This window comes from Schistocerca americana, chromosome 7 (assembly GCF_021461395.2).
Source record: "Schistocerca americana isolate TAMUIC-IGC-003095 chromosome 7, iqSchAmer2.1, whole genome shotgun sequence".
NCBI lineage: Eukaryota > Metazoa > Arthropoda > Insecta > Orthoptera > Acrididae > Schistocerca > Schistocerca americana.
Window position 1 is genome coordinate 358,929,979 of NC_060125.1, and position 16,869 is coordinate 358,946,847.

Sequence of the window (16,869 nt, forward strand, 5' to 3'; positions counted from 1 at the left end):
ACCGCACCGCCACTTCCCAGCAAATTAGGGACACTGTTGCTCCTGGGGTATCGGCGAGGACCATTCGCAACCGTCTCCATGAAGCTGGGCTACGGTCCCGCACACCGTTAGGCCGTCTTCCGCTCACGCCCCAACATCGTGCAGCCCGCCTCCAGTGGTGTCGCGACAGGCGTGAATGGAGGGACGAATGGAGACGTGTCGTCTTCAGCGATGAGAGTCGCTTCTGCCTTGGTGCCGATGATGGTCGTATGCGTGTTTGGCGCCGTGCAGGTGAGCGCCACAATCAGGACTGCATACGACCGAGGCACACAGGGCCAACACCCGGCATCATGGTGTGGGGAGCGATCTCCTACACTGGCCGTACACCACTGGTGATCGTCGAGGGGACACTGAATAGTGCACGGTACATCCAAACCGTCATCGAACCCATCGTTCTACCATTCCTAGATCGGCAAGGGAACTTGCTGTTCCAACAGGACAATGCACGTCCGCATGTATCCCGTGCCACCCAACGTGCTCTAGAAGGTGTAAGTCAACTACCCTGGCCAGCAAGATCTCCGGATCTGTCCCCCATTGAGCATGTTTGGGACTGGATGAAGCGTCGTCTCACGCGGTCTGCACGTCCAGCACGAACGCTGGTCCAACTGAGGCGCCAGGTGGAAATGGCATGGCAAGCCGTTCCACAGGACTACATCCAGCATCTCTACGATCGTCTCCATGGGAGAATAGCAGCCTGCATTGCTGCGAAAGGTGGATATACACTGTACTAGTGCCGACATTGTGCATGCTCTGTTGCCTGTGTCTATGTGCCTGTGGTTCTGTCAGTGTGATCATGTGATGTATCTGACCCCAGGAATGTGTCAATAAAGTTTCCCCTTCCTGGGACAATGAATTCACGGTGTTCTTATTTCAATTTCCAGGAGTGTATAATGCCGCGACTGATGGGAACTTAATGAAACCATATGGACTGAAGCGGGAACACTCCACAATGTCCGACAACAAATTACGCATTTTTTCAATCGAAATTGGCTGAGAAAAAAATTGTGCATTACTTTTTGAATCCACTTCATAGCTAAAGCAAATCTTGAAATCAAAAAAATGTGTGTGAAACCTTATGGGACTTAACTGCTAACGTCATCAGTCCCTAAGCTTACACACTACTTAACCTAAATTATCCTAAGGACAAACACCCACACCCGTGCCCGAGGGAGGTCTCGAACCTCTGTGAAATCGCTTCAATCATTTATAATAACCTTGTGGTGCTGTCAATAAATATTGAACGGGTGCAGATCACATTAATGTACTAATGTTTCACCGAGTCTTATGTAGTGTCTGCGACAAACAGGTGGTGGAGCGCCTGGTGGCGCCGAGCATGGAGCGCGTGACGGCAGAGTGGGAGCACATGTCGCGCTGCATGGTGGCAGGCGTGGCGCTGTACGTGCCTGGGCCCCCGTTCTCGGTGTCTCTGTGCTACCTACTGGGGGAGCTGCTGGCTCTGCGCGAGCCGGCAGCCCGCCTGCGCGCCGCGCTGTGTCTGGGCGACCGCCTCACACTACTCTTCGTGGGTGGCCTGCTGCGCTGGTTGCTGCGCTTCGCGCCGCTGCGCAGGCTGTACAACTGGCTGCTGAGGCTCGCCATGAAGCGCGCGCGCCACGCGCCGCAGCTCTGGCTCAGCGCAGCCGAGGCGCGCCGCTATCCGTACCAGCAGCCGGCCATCACGCAGCTGTAGTTCGCCGCTCCATCACTGGCTGGCGCCGGCTCCGTCGCACGACGCCTCGCCGGGAAACGAACACGACTGACCGCGTACCCGCGCGGATGTAGGGGCATGGGAAGTAGTCGCACGGCGTTGTCGGCTGAGACACCCCAAGGGGCAGCTCAGCTGCCTAATTAAAAAGATTTTATTTTCTGAATGAATCTTTCACTGTGCAGTGAAGTGTGCTCAGTTTCGAAACTTTGTTGATTCAAACGGCCATTTGGATTGGGACTCGAATCTGGAAGTTCGTGTTTCACTAGCAAGCAGCAGACGGGTACTTTCAGGACAGATTTCAGGCTGTGATGGTGGGTCGTGAGTAGTGTATCCAGATCCAGTTTGCGGATAATCAGGATATAGGAGGTGACTTTTCTGCAGCATGGGTGGGTGGGCTGTCCGGGACCCCTACGTTTGAACCGAGAGTGAAGGCACAAATCATTTGAAATGTTTAGCTCATGTCATACAACATTCATTTTTACAATTATTTAAGGCCACAATTCTTCTTCTTTCGGCCTACAGCGTAAAATATGTCTTGTAGTGACACGATTGCGATAAAGAATACCAGTTACACTGCTCTCTAAATGGCATTCGTGAACATCCTTCAAGAAATAGAGATATAGTCACGCGCACAAAATGAGCTCAAAATTTACCGAATGAACAAACCGACATCAAACACAAAAAATATGCTAAAAACTTTATTGATACAAAGCAGGAAGAGAGATAAAATAAAGAAACCAGAGATATTAAGTAACCCTCCTCCACAGTAACAGCATAAACAGTACAAAACAAAAATATAACAGCAAGAAAACATCACAAATCATAGGCCATAACAAAATTACTACTTGTAAAATAAAAATAAAACGTAAAAATCTCAAAAAAAACAAAAGACATTTCATGTAAAAAACGTAATTGGAATAAACCTAAGAAAGTAATCAAAACATAACCGAATTTCCACACATCACCAACTTCTAGTGGTAACTATGTAAATATCTCTGATCAAGGTTGTCAGGAGGAAAAAAAACGCACAAAAAACTGACTTATCATATATCTAAAAGTCAGACGTAGAATTACGCCCACAAAGAACATAAAAGTAACGTGTAAATACAAAGTCCAACAGAGACAGCATGTGGCAGCATCGAGATTACATGTAAGGTAAAAACACCAGTCATGTGTAATACCTCTCAAAACATAGCTATAGTTCATAATATCAAGGCTATCGACTATTAAAGTATTTACAGAACGCAAGACGATGGCAAATGCCGAAATGAGCTCATTGTGATTTACGCAATAAAAAGTGTACAGAGCAATGTAACTGGCGTATTTTTATCGCAATTGTTTAATTATTGTTTAAATATTTCTTATTTATTTTATTGCACTAAATGAAGCCTGCATCATTCAACTATTTATCACACAAAATCACATATTTTTCTGTAGTTGTTTTAATTGATTAACATAAATGAACTGTTAGAGAACTGAATTTTAAATCCTGAAAAATTATACTATCTCTTTAGCAAGAAAATTTCCACATGAAACTAAATTCCAGGGTTTAAATTTGCCCCCAAAAAAGGTCTGCAAAACTGATTAATTTTAACTAACATTTCCAAGTGTTTTGTTGTAGAAACAGACGGAGCCTCATCACAACTGTCCTGAAGTTCTCCCCCAGAATGACGCTTTTGTTCGGTACATAACTGTGATCATTGGCTATTGGAAAATCGTCGTCTTTTCCGTCTATTTCTTGATCTATATCACTGACATCTTCCTCTATTCACCGATAAAAAAATTTCATCAAACTCGGGAAAGTTAAAAACTGACATGTTCCTGAGAACACATTTTGTACTATGGTACCATACTTAAGAAAACAGTTACGTCCTTCACGAAGCATGGTTGGTTCAAATGGCTCTGAGCACTATGGGACTTAACATCTGTGGTCATCAGTCCCCTAGAACTTAGAACTACTTAAACCTAACTAACCTAAGGGCATCAAACACAGCCATGCCCGAGGCAGGATTCGAACCTGAGACCGTAGTGGTCACGCGGTTCCAGACTGAAGCGCCTAGAACCGCACGGCCTCGAAGTACGGTCTAGGAGATCCTAACACCTCTCAGTAACACGTGTCGACATCAAAGAACGAAGGTGATAACGCAACCGACAGCAAAACATTGCAAGGTTGACAGTTTAAGGAGAATAGATGGAGTATAGCACCATTCCGCTATGACTAACCTTGAAAAATTTTCACCCGATCTGAGAGACCAAACCTTGTTCAGAAATTGTCTGGGCACGGACCTAAGCCGCAAGACAAAGAAAGGAGAGAGACCAGCGAAAAAACTTTCGCAGTTACAGACGTTCTCTCTGTATTCAGTGCAGAGTGCGGCTTTGTTGTGGCTGTACTGCTCACCAAATGTAGTCCGATATCTTCGCTCGATAAAGAACAGAATTTCTTTTCGTTATATGTCATAGTTACTGCGCTGCGTCAAATTAAGTATAACATTGCACGAAATTTTAAAGAGTTTCCAGGGGTCTAAATGCATTGCTTAAATTTTGCGCATGGCTTATTGTAGCTCATACATTGTTATATGTGATATGTAGATAAGACATCGAAATTTTATTTAAATTTTTCAGCAGAACGATACGGTATTTCGTTCTCAAGTTAATGGTTTTTGTATCCATTAGACAGTACCGCTCGATGTGCCCATTTCTATCTCTGTGCATCGGGAATCGTGTGGTCATAACAACTGGCATATTTCGTAAGCGGTTCAAGATATCAAAACGAGGAAACAGCATGCAAAGAGACACCTATGCCTATGTTTTTTGATAAATACTCTATACCTTTTTATTCAGAAAGATATGGAAGTAGCTCGTTCGCAGCAGGAAGATGGTGGAACAGGACGCACAAACATGACAATAGCGCTTCAGGAAAACCCAGGGTTCCCGTTTCAACTGGTACTCAGCATCTGGGGAGCAGTGGAACATGACGAGTTAACTCGTCCACAGCACTTAAATGAGCTAATTTTCAGCCATTATATCAGTATTTTCTTATATCATGACCAATGTTTGTACTCTGGCACAATTGTAACCCCCCCCCCTCTCAAAAAAAAAGCCGTGGCCAGATGGCTGTTGGCTACAGCCTGGGCGTACGTGTGAGGGCTGTAGTTGGATGTGTACAGTGTCAGGTACACGTGACAGGTTTCTAAGAGCTCGCCTGCATCAAATTAAGTACAACATTTCGCCCTTTCACACAGCATGCACGATCATGGTTCCATTTATGAGGTACTGGTTGAAAATATTCTGGGAAAAATGCCGACCTCCCCTCCAGTTAAGAGCACACAAATTTGTTTTAAGGGCTGCCATTAATTTATTGGGTGAATCAATTCTTGCCACAACACCCTTCCACGTGAGTGACTGCTTTTTAAGTCAATAACACAGCTCGTCAGTCACATGTGAATCACTGTTCCAGATCACTGAATTTAACGACGAGTAACAACTGTTCCAAGTAGTTAACACACTTCTTCTGGAGTTAATAATGATCACAAACTGTGTCCTCCCACACAGGAATGCACACATTGTCCACCACTACCCAATTCTCTGTAAGTGACAGTGGAGTTTCTGTCTCGAAAAGTTCAATCAATCACCGTCCAGGAAAATCCACACTACTTTATAAGATCTTGCTTTCCTCAGCCATCGAGAAGTGAAGATGTTGTCTCCAAACGATTTGTTGCACCTTAGCTCACAACCAAGATGCTGCAATATCACAGTTTTCGACATGCAAACTAATTTTACACTCTGCACAGTTACTGGTTGGAACGACTGTAGCCGGCCGGTGTGGCCGTGCGGTTCTAGGCACTTCAGTCTGGCATCGCGTGACCGCTACGGTCGCAGGTTCGAATCCTGCCTCGGGCATGGATGTGTGTGATGTCCTTAGGTTAGTTAGGTTTAATTAGTTCTAAGTTCTAGGCGACTGATGACCTCAGAATTTAAGTCGCATAGTGCTCAGAGCCATTTGAACCATTTTGGATGACTGTAAATGAGAAATGCTTTTACGGTTGTTCCCACCAGCCACAATTCTCAGTGCCAACTTAGTTTGTGCATACAGTATGCTCCCCAGCCGTTGGGCTTCTGATGCATTGCACAACATTGTGACTCACCATGTGCCTGTTCGCTATAAACGTTACAACTGTATTCAGAAGCCCTGTACTGTACATTAACAGTCAAAGTAGTCCCATACTCAGGGAAAGAGGGTAGAGGAGCAGATGCAGGAATCCTACATCACAGGTCTAGGCAAGCTCCTGGTGCAAGTGGTTTGCCATTGTCTTCCTCCGACCTGTTCAAAAGTGTCAGGTGTGTACCTGTGTCCTCTGTGATGAGTCCATGTACAGTCTAGTGTTGGATTTGTATTGCCATGGATGAAGGGAAGAGAGAGAGTGAAACCCGCTCCTGTAAGAACTCTACTCCTTTTGAATAGCACTAAGGGGCACACCAAGCTTAACGTCCCATCCAACTCATGGATGTCCATCAGCATTGTCACGTGCCTTCACTTCATGATAAACTGAAAAGAGAAGTGAGATTTGGAATAGTGACAATTTTCCACCACCCGGATTTGAACTAGCATGCTTCTGAATTGAGTGCCACTGCATATACATTGGTCAGTGACTTTGCCTATAGAGCTGGGTTAATTGAAAATATAGTCAGAACATATACGGAAATGGTGGAATCTTCAACGTCCAGTGACCCAGTGGGCTAATGCACTGTGACACTATACCAGAGGTTGCACGCTCGAATCCTGCCTCAGACATGGATGTTTGTGCTCATATTTGTGTCTCTCCTTGTGTGTAACGTAATTTTTAAGCACCAGAAGTGACTGTTGTTGCCAAAACCTATATGTAAAAACTCAAGTTAAGAAATAGGCCTACTAAGTTCAAAATCTTTCTGCTGCACTGTATTATAACTTTCTCGATTACTGCCATCAATATGTTCAGAAATTCAGCTTGAAGTTTTCGAGTAATCAGTCATTGTTGAAGCAAATACACGTATTATATTTTGAATTGGGAACAGCACCCAAAAGCTGGAAGATGGGCATCTTGCTTATGGCTTTCACGGGGCACATCATGAAACTTAAAAATCTGAACATCCCACAGAATTTGGGACATATGGCAACACTAGTCCTGAGTCATGCACAATTAGAAAAAAATGTCCAATATTTAAAGCAACTGTTAAAACAACCTTACTGAGTGCTATGCAGTCTCAGTTTGTGGTTTCCTGACTGGGAAAGGCTGTGAATCCATTACCATTGTGCTTAAATTCCAGACTCCTGAACTTTTTTGCATTCTTTCCAATTTAATCTCAAAATACGTTTTCTTGGCAGCTCTATGTAACACAAAACTGTCAAAATGCACCTCAAGAAGCAAACCAGCAAATACAACTAATGCACTTTATCGGAAACACATCGTTAGCAAGCAAGTACATTGTTGCCAGCTGAATGTAACGACATGCTTACACCCTCATTTCACATAATCGGTTATGAAACACACACTAGATGGTGAAACTGATGTTATTGTACTCTAGCAAGACATTTACAAACCACAGTGGATGGAATTTTCAATGCCAGAAACAAATGAGTATCTTCAGCACTATCAAAACTTTAATATTAAAAGTTGGTTAATGAATCATCAAAGTATCACAGAGAAATGCAGAGAGAGGGACTCAAGAGTGAAGTTTCTGCCACTTTGTTGATTTCCTTGTGCTGTAAGCAGCATAAAGGTTGGTATGACTCCCTTAGGCCCAGCTTTCTGAGCCCCAGACATCTGATACATGGAGCTAACCAGCATTTCCTGGCGTGCCTTAGAACTAGATGCTACCTGTTGTTTGAAAACCAGGACTCAACATCAACAGTTCTAAATGAGTTGACTGTTATTATTTAAATTTGTGTGGAAAATACTCTAAATGCTTCCACACAATTTAAATTCTGTATGTAATACATTACTGAAAAACATGTTTTAATATATCTTTTGAGGTGGCTCTGCCTCAGAGCCTGTGACTATGAATCACAAATGTTCTTGCTCACTACACAAATAATTAATTCCATTTTGCACCCTATTATATTTTTAATAGGGTAGTATTTGCCAAAGGAAGATTCATCTTGGTTTTGGATATCAATCAGAAATTTAATCAGTTTATATTAGTTGTAATATAAATGGGATAGCTCTCATTCTTGGATAAAATTCAAGGAATTTTAAACAAATCCATACTGTTCATGCCTCATTGCTGGAATTAGCAGCCTCAGAGTTCCCTCTCACAATTTATTATGCACAGATAGCTCTGTGTGCTTGGAGTGCTATTCATAGGCTAAGCTTATTTATTCCTTTAGTAACAGTTATAGTGGCATGCAAGTAAGAAGGCAGTTGTGTTATGCATGCTGCACAGAGAGGGCTGGGTACTCTGGTAACAAAGCCACTGTTTCTGCCTGACTTTCTCTAGAAATATTTACATTCTTGGAAAACTATCTCTGTCACTTGTTAAAGTAATAATTGACATGTTTGCTTTATGCCGCCTATAATGAATAATACAGTGGCTAAGTAGCCTTTCCATACCTGAACTGCAATGAAAATCAACACCCTGAAACACACAGGACAGACAGACAACACAGAATTATGCTATTAGCCAGAGCATCAAGTGGTACAGTATTCATTGCTATTGCAAATAGCCCCACCACCCACCTTCTTACATGCACACCAGGAGTGAACTGCCAAACGCTGTGTCATTCCACTGCGCAGGTAGTGCCACTATTCCAATGTGGTAGCTTTAATACACTGACAGTTCCAAGTATGTTAAGCATTATTGACTGCCGTCCTGTAATGTGATGTATTACAGGAGACTGAATTACAGATATTTTGCATTCTGTTTTTTGTGTAATTGCAGGTAGTAGCCAACAGAATAATAGATCAGTCTAATTATATGGGATATATTTTTCTGTAAGAGATGCAAGTTAAGAAATTGTGCCGTACAGTATTTGTGGTCACCTGAGAAAACACCTGGAGCAAAGGCATCCAAAAGTAAGTGTATCAATTCACAGACAAAGTGCTGCAGTAGTGCGAACAGTTTCATTGGTTTCAGGGTACTACTTCACAGCCTGTGTAGCTATTAAATAATTAATAATTTTCTGATATCTATCACTGGGTTGCAGCTGGCACATTGCAACCCATGATAAATGTTAATTAATTGTGTAGCTCAACACTACTGGATAGCTCAGTCAGCAGGGTTTGAGTACTGGTCTGATACACAGTTTCAATCTACCAAAAAGTTTCAAAATCGCATAAACTACTAGCAGAGTAAGGATTCATTTTGATGATGTGGAATAAAAGAGCCTAGCTATGTTATGTGTTTGAGTCTGCTGAAGAACTATTTGTGCAGAAAGTCACAAATTTCATAGGTTTACCCTTATTTGTTGTGCTATTCGTTTACTGTCAGTGGCAGAGTTTTCAACCTATAAGGAGCTCATGCCAGAATCATGGCCAAATGACTGTCATCATGGATGGGGAGCACTGATATATGTCCCAGTTTGTGATATAAATGGCTTTGATACAGGACAGAAAATTCTGCAAAACATAAATGCCAATTCATCACAACACTTTTAAACTGAATACTTTGGAAGGAATTGCATTTCATGGACAGTTGGAGCAGAACTACATTCAAGAGGTGGTTACTAACACCAGTCCAAAAGTTATGTGGAAGAACACCAACACTGGATTGTGTAGGATTGAAATCATGTTGTTCATTTACACAAATCGGATTGCTATATGTATGTGAATGACTTCCAGTATCATATTTCTCATCAGTCTCAGAAGTCCTGTAATGAGAGTGGAGGAGTTTGTGAAATTTTCTGTGAATTTCTTAACTATTTAATTATCTAAAAATGGATTCTTTAGCCGAGATAGCTGGTTCTCTGATATAGAACACCAACAACCAATTTCTGAAACTTGTCCACTTTATTAACTTAAAAAACACTTGTTTCCCAAGATGACCATTCTTGTATGTCAGCTACTGCTAGAACTTTATGAAGTTCATACCAAAGCTATTACTAAATCTTATGGATGTGTTACATGCCATTAGGATGAAAATGACTAATTTTTTGTGTCATGAACATATTTTGACTACTTCAGCCTGTAACACAAAACTATAGGTTTTTTATATCATTTTTTCTGTTATGACAGTAAATTCTAGTAGTGTATGGCATGGCTGGAATACATCAAGATTGTAGGAAGGCCAGTGTTGTGTTACATTTTCTCTTCTAGCTCCAGTTTTTTGCTGCCGTCAACACATTTACTGAGTTTTGTTGAAGCACTTAAAAAATAATCTCAGTGGATAGATAATATTATTAGCTGCTCACATGCCTGAGACCTTTTGTTAGCATCTGTGTCCACAGTGGGGGTTGTTCTGTGTGCAGCCATACCAGTCAAACACTTTGTGTAACAACCTTTTTCTGATATATGGCAGTATATTAACACAGTTTTGTCATTTCTATATAATATGGTTCTCTGAAGTGTGTGCATGTACAGAGGACCAGAAAATGGAGATAATAGAACTCAGAACAAACAAGTAAATGAAAAATGTGTGGACTAGTTCCACTTACTTAAGGTAACAAGTAGCATAAATCAGGATTAATCTGCACTCTAAGCCTTGAAATACAGAGCCTGTTGTAAACACTGTGTAACACTTGCATGTATATACAAAAGTCAAACTAAATGAATACAAATCCATTAAGGCAACAGGTGCAGAATAGTGAGAGTGAAGACAAACAGGTGCATCAGGGGTGTTGCACTGTTGAATCAGCTTATTTGCTTCATTAGAGCTGTTGTACTGAGGTGTCCAGTGTGTGTGTTTTGGTAATGAAGTGTCCAGTGTGTGTGTTTTGGTAATGAAGTGTCCAGTGTGTATGTTTTGGGAGAGGAGGGGGTATCTGTTTACAGAGAAAAGGTATGGCTTCCCATTCAGTCATTTGTAACTGACTGTGATGTGGAAAATGTAGCCATGTTTTTAAAAAGTTTGCTTATGTAGATTCATGACAGTATTGACAAATATACAAAGATGTATATAATTAATTGTAATGAAGTTTAATTTAATCAACAGATAAAATAAAAATTTGTGCTCTTTGTATCATCCGAAGTTTTTGCTTATTTAAAAAGTCCCACATTTCACTCCTCCTGCTTAACCTAGATTCTATTGTAGTAGTCTAGCCTTATACTATTGTTATTACAGTGATGGACTATGCATTGATGAGATGAAAGACAATTATTCATCTTTAATGAAAATTGCTGAGTGCTAGATGGGTTATGAAAAGTAGAGATAGCTACAAGCTAAGGATTTTGGACTCTTACTGGTACTAAAGCTATACCTGTTTACAATCTTGTTTTTGCATCGGTCCATAGCCTCAATATATTTTTTGAAAGAAAACATTGTTTTGCTATAGGCTTACATTGTTTGTTTCATTTTTTTCTTGAGCCACTGTTATTTCTTTTAATTCTCTTTTTTGGTTCTTCTTCATTTGTGCACCTGAAATTACTCTACCCTAATTATCTTTTCTGTATTTCCATCTCTTTGTCATGAGTTTACTGTGTACCAGTGATAGCCTGACATCAGCAGTGTGTGTGTGTAAAACTATCAGGAAAAGGTTTGTTTAAAAGAAAATTTTTGGAAAATCTACCAGGGAAATTGGAAATTTGGATGACAGTATTTTTGTACAAGGCCTGTTCAAAAACTTCCAGAAGATTCATAATTTTGTGCCAGTAGTGTGTTGGAGCAAAGTGCAGTTGGAAACCCTGCACACACCTGTATTTAATGTGAAACTGATAGAAGTTTTATTGTTGTATGTCTGTTAGTTCTTGTTCAGTGCTGTATTGAGTAGAACATTATGGCACACAGTTTTTGAATTTCAGAAAGACAGAGTTGTGTCTGCATTAAATTTTGCATGGAACTCAAGAAAATTTTTACAGAGACACACCAAATGAAGCAGGAATCCCATGGTGATGAATGATTAAGCTGGACTCAGTGTTAATTCCAAAATCCGATCTTCGCTGAGGATGTAGAGCATATATTATTACCATCTTTCAAATCGTGCAATAATCACCATTCAAAGATAAGGGAAATTAGAGCTCGTACTGAGGCGTTCAGACAATCCTTTTTCTCTTGCATGATGCGTGAGTGGAACAGAGGGGGGGGGGGGGGGGGGGGGGGGGGGGGGGGGGGGGGGGAACATGACTTTGGTGTAAATTTTGTCCTCGACCACACACCGCTTGGTGGCTAGCGGAGTGTATATGTAGATGTAGATGTTACAAATGGTTCACATGGTTTAAAAATGGCTGGACTGAAATTAAACATGACCCTCTTTCAGCTCTTTTGACATCTATCTACGATACTCACATCAGGAACATTACTGAAATTGTGTATGCCAATGAAAGACTGACTGTCCAACAGGTTGCAGAAGAGTGTAACATTTCAGTTGTATCATGTCATGAAATCATGACACAGCATCTTGGAATGCATAATGTTGCCACCAAGTTTGTCCCACAGCTTGTGAGCCAAGAGCAGAAAAATCTTTGCCTCAAAATATGTGAGGAGCATTTGGATCATGCAAATGAGAATGAGATGTTTCTGAAGAGAATCATAACTGGTGATGAGATGTGGGCCTGTGGTTATGATGTTGAGACAAGGTTCAGTATTCACAATGTGTCAGGGAAGCTTCTCCAAAACCAAAACAAGTTCGTCAGTTCAGGTCAAATGTCAAAGCCATGCTGATAGTTTTCTTTGACTTTGAAGGGTTAGTTCATCATGAATTCATGCCACAGGGACAAACTGTTAATTGATGCTACTATCAGGACATGTTGATATGCCTGCAAGAAAATGTGAGAAGGAAATGGCCTGAAATGTGGTGAGACAGTTCATGGCTCTTGCAGCATGAGATGCACCCCCATATTCATCCTTGTTGGTGCGTGACTATTGCACAAAAAACATAATCATTGTGCTGTCTCATCTTCCTTACCCTCCAGTTCTGTCAGCTGCAGACTTTTTTTATTTCCAAAGTTGAAAACCTCATTAAAAGGATGAAGACTTGTAACAATAGATAAGATAAAAGAAAATTCATGGACGGTACTTAATGCAATCCAGCAAGATGTGTACCAACAGTGCTCCCGGAAATGGAAACAGCATTGGGAGTGGTGTATCAATTGTGGAGGACAGTATTTTGAAGGAAACTATGCACAGTAAGTAAAAGGTAAGCACAGAAAAATTCATAGGACAAGGTTCTGTAAGTTTTTGAACAGACCTCATATGAAAATCTCAATGAACGAAATGTTTAACAGCTCTTCTCTCAAATGTTTTCATAAAAAAATTATGATGCTCAGTTTGAGTTTGGCTGTTACACATTTTCATAGCAACAATAAGGTCAACATCGAATACTGATTAATTTGGTGTCTTTCAATCATTCAACTGATTTCACTCCATCATTTTATTTATTTATTTATTTATTTATTTTTTGTAAGAAATGCCACCAGTGATACATCAAAATATTGGGCAGCATCCTTACAATGCAAAGCAACAATACGATCATTGAGTCAATGAGACTGAGGAAGAGCATACACAGTGTTTAGAGGCAAACTGAATAAGAATCATACAGTAAACACTTTCTGTTAAGCCAGCTGTGAGAAAGAACATGCAAGTTGTATTATAAAAATGTGTAGTTTTGTTTTTCTTTTCACAGTCATTTTTAACAGAAAACAAGAACGCTATTTTTATGGCTAACTTTATAATACTACATGTTTGTAGATTAAAACCATGCAAAATACTGTCATTAAAGCTACTGTCCTCACAGATCCAATAGTGGGAAAGGTCTCACTCACACCCCATGTTCTAAGGATCCCAACTGATTTACTCGTTCCCTTTGACATCCATTCCCAATCATGGTTCCATTTGCAATAATAATAAATAAGGTCAGAGGGACGGGGGAAGAAGAGATGAACAGAGAAGGGGAGAGGAAACAGATACAAAGAAGGGAAAGTAGGATATGGACAGAGAGATGAGGGAGGAGAAGATGGATAAAGAGAGTGTGGGATAAGAGATGTACAGGGACAGGGGCAAGGTTACAGACAGAGACAGGGGGAGGAGGAGGAGATGGAAAAAGGGAGGGAGAGGAGGTGAGGGATAGAGAGAGGGAGAATGAGATTAGGTTGCATATCCAATTTTCATTCAAATTTTGGGAGAAGATTTTGTTGTGCCTCTTGTAAAAAGGAGGTAGATCTATCAGAATGTACCAGAATTCGACAGTAGCAATTATCCATGTGGACAGTGTGATCTAGAGCACCACAGGTGGTTAGCATGGCAACCATTGTTGTGGCCACCATACATCCACTGTGATGGTCTGTGCAGAAACATAGCACTCCAGATAATGTTGTGCTGCCAGTGTGAACACTTATCTTGCTACGAACAAGCCTATTTCCTGATTAAATGTGTGTGATATGGACATACAATCCTGCATGGCTGAGCAAATGATATGTCTGCCTTCTTAGGCACTAGCTGTGATTGATTAAACACACTTTTGATAGCTGTGAGGCTGCCATTGTCAAAATGCATGTCCTTGTAGGCACTCGTTCCTACACAAGGCATAACACGATCTTCTCTCAAAGAAACATCATTCAAATGCCATTCCTGAGTGAGAAATCCAATATATAATGTTTCCACGTATTCAAAATGTAGATGGCATTACTTCTACATGTTTTGTGTGTTTCTACCAAAATGCTAATCACTAGTACATTTAAGAATATGATACACATCATGAAATTTATTACATGCCACCTTCAGATTTAATGACCAGAAGTTTATTAAAATTTCCATCTCTGAAGAACTACAATAATACTGAATTCTAAGCACTACTTTTCATGTATATATTTTAATAGTTGTACTGTTATTGTTTCCTGTGAAACAGCCAAACCTAGACTCTTAAGTTGTTATATTACTTCAGTTTTCATACTTCCACAGAAGTATGCTTTAATACAAATACATAAAAGATATAATTAACTACAGTAAAATGTTTAAAAACAGCACTGAATGCTTAGCATTCATAAAGTTCCTTCCTTCATGATGTCACAACATTCTGTGAAGTTACACATTCAGGATCATAGTCCACATCCTGCTAGTGATAGGTGGCACTTGAGGTAAAACTGCATCTACATCCATTCTCTGCAAACCAAAACAGTCCAGGTTGCAAAAATAGTGTATGCATTACTGACATATTCTGTTTTTTTGAGGCATCTTCAGAAATCTTATAGGAACAGCGGGTTAACATTAGTCATAAGTATTCAAAGTTTTGATGTGCATCTTTGGTAAAGCATGCAGCTATGTTCCAATAGAGCCAAACTTGCAACCCCGACACAAATATTGGCAGGCAAATTACAGGAGACTGTAGTATATTCCACATTCCTTACTTAATACTGGTTCTTGAAACTTTGTAAGCATGCTTTCACTTCCATGGGGTAGTTGACATCTATCTTCAAATGTCAGCCAGTTCAGGTTTTTGCAGCACATTTATGACATTCTCCTGTAGATCAAACAAACCTGTGATCATTTGTGCTGCTCTTATTTGTACATGAGCAATATCCTCTGTTAGTCCTATTTGGCAGGGATCCTGCACAACTGAAGAACATTCAGGCTTCATGTAAGGGTTTTTATAAGCATTCTCCTTTGTAGACTTACTGCTTTTCCCAGTGTCCTATCAATGAACCATAACCTGTTACTTGCCATATATTCAAGTGAGTCTATGTAGTCATTCCATTTCATATCACTACAAACAGTTACACCCAGGTATTTCTATAAGTTGACTGATTCCTTTCCTGACCCACTGATATTGTAGTCATAGTATACTATGTTTCGAGTTCCCTAAGATTAGGTTAGATTAGATTCAGGTTTTATTCCATAGACCCAAAAATGATATGATTGTCAAGGGTGTGGAGCATATCACGAAGTATAACATAAAAAACATAGAACATTTCAATATAATACTCACTCCCCTGATCATTTTTCAGGAGATTGTCAAGATACATGAATACATTATAGTAAACTTTAACGGCTAATATTTACAGAATTAATATATTGTCAGAATGAAATATAGTTATACACATTTAATAAATTTGTCACACACAAAATACCTAATCCTGACTGTTGTGACCAAGTGCTGCCAAAACTGAAATCTACAGACATTTTTACTTAAGCTAGTCTAACAGCTCCCATTAAGATATTCATCTATACAGTGGAAGAAGTTGCCTACCAAAAAGTCTTTCCAACTCGGTTTAACCTGTGCTTTACCTGAAACCAAGTTTTTAATGGTTGCAGGTAATTTATTGATAATGTGTGTTCCTGAATATTGGACCCTTTTTGGAACAAGGTAAGTGGTTTTAGATCTTTGTGTACTCCTCCTGAACAGTCCATGAAGGCCCACAGGTACTGACCGGCTGCTGTGTCATCACAGCTCATAGGCATCACTGGATGTGGATATGGAGGGGCATGTGGTCAGCACACTGCTCTCCTGGGTGTATGTCAGTTTCTGAGACTGGAGCCGCTACTTCTCAATCAAAGAGATCCTCAGTTTGCCTCACAAGGGCTGAGTGCACCCCGCTTGCTAACAGCACTCAGCAGACTGGATGGTCACCCATCCAAGTGCTAGCCTAGCCCGACAGTGCTTAACTTCGGTGATCTGATGGGAACCGGTGTTACCACTGCGGCAAGGCCATTGGCAGATCATTATGTAAATTGTCCTTATTCCTAATATTGATATTATATACTGAGCTACTGATTGGCAACAGAGACATAATATTTGCAACAAATTCCATTGAGGAATAAATATATTGAGAAGCAGTGATTAGAATACCCAGTTCCTTGAACAGATTTCTACATGATGTTCTTGAATTTACACCACAGATAAGTCTTACTACATGCCTTTGCACTCTAAAACTTTTGCTCAGTTTGATGAGTTAATCCAGAATATGATCCCACATGACATAACAGAATGAAAGTAAGCAGAGTATCCAAGTTTTTTTTATATTTATATCTCCTACATCTGCATTGTAAATACAGACTTGTTT

The 16,869-nt window shown here is 40.5% G+C and overlaps 1 protein-coding gene and 1 pseudogene across 1 annotated transcript in view; one reads left to right on the plus strand and one right to left on the minus strand.

Moving 5' to 3' along the window:
- LOC124622033 overlaps window positions 1–10,898 on the plus strand; it is a 248,164-nt gene extending 237,266 nt beyond the window's left edge. The window contains exon 6 of the mRNA XM_047147590.1: window positions 1,346–10,898. Within this exon, the coding sequence (XP_047003546.1) occupies window positions 1,346–1,729 (384 nt within the window). The 3' untranslated portion in view covers window positions 1,730–10,898. The remainder of the gene's footprint in view (window positions 1–1,345) is intronic.
- Window positions 10,899–16,404: 5,506 nt separating this feature from the next.
- LOC124623563 lies at window positions 16,405–16,522 on the minus strand (annotated as a pseudogene).
- Window positions 16,523–16,869: the final 347 nt, after the last annotated feature.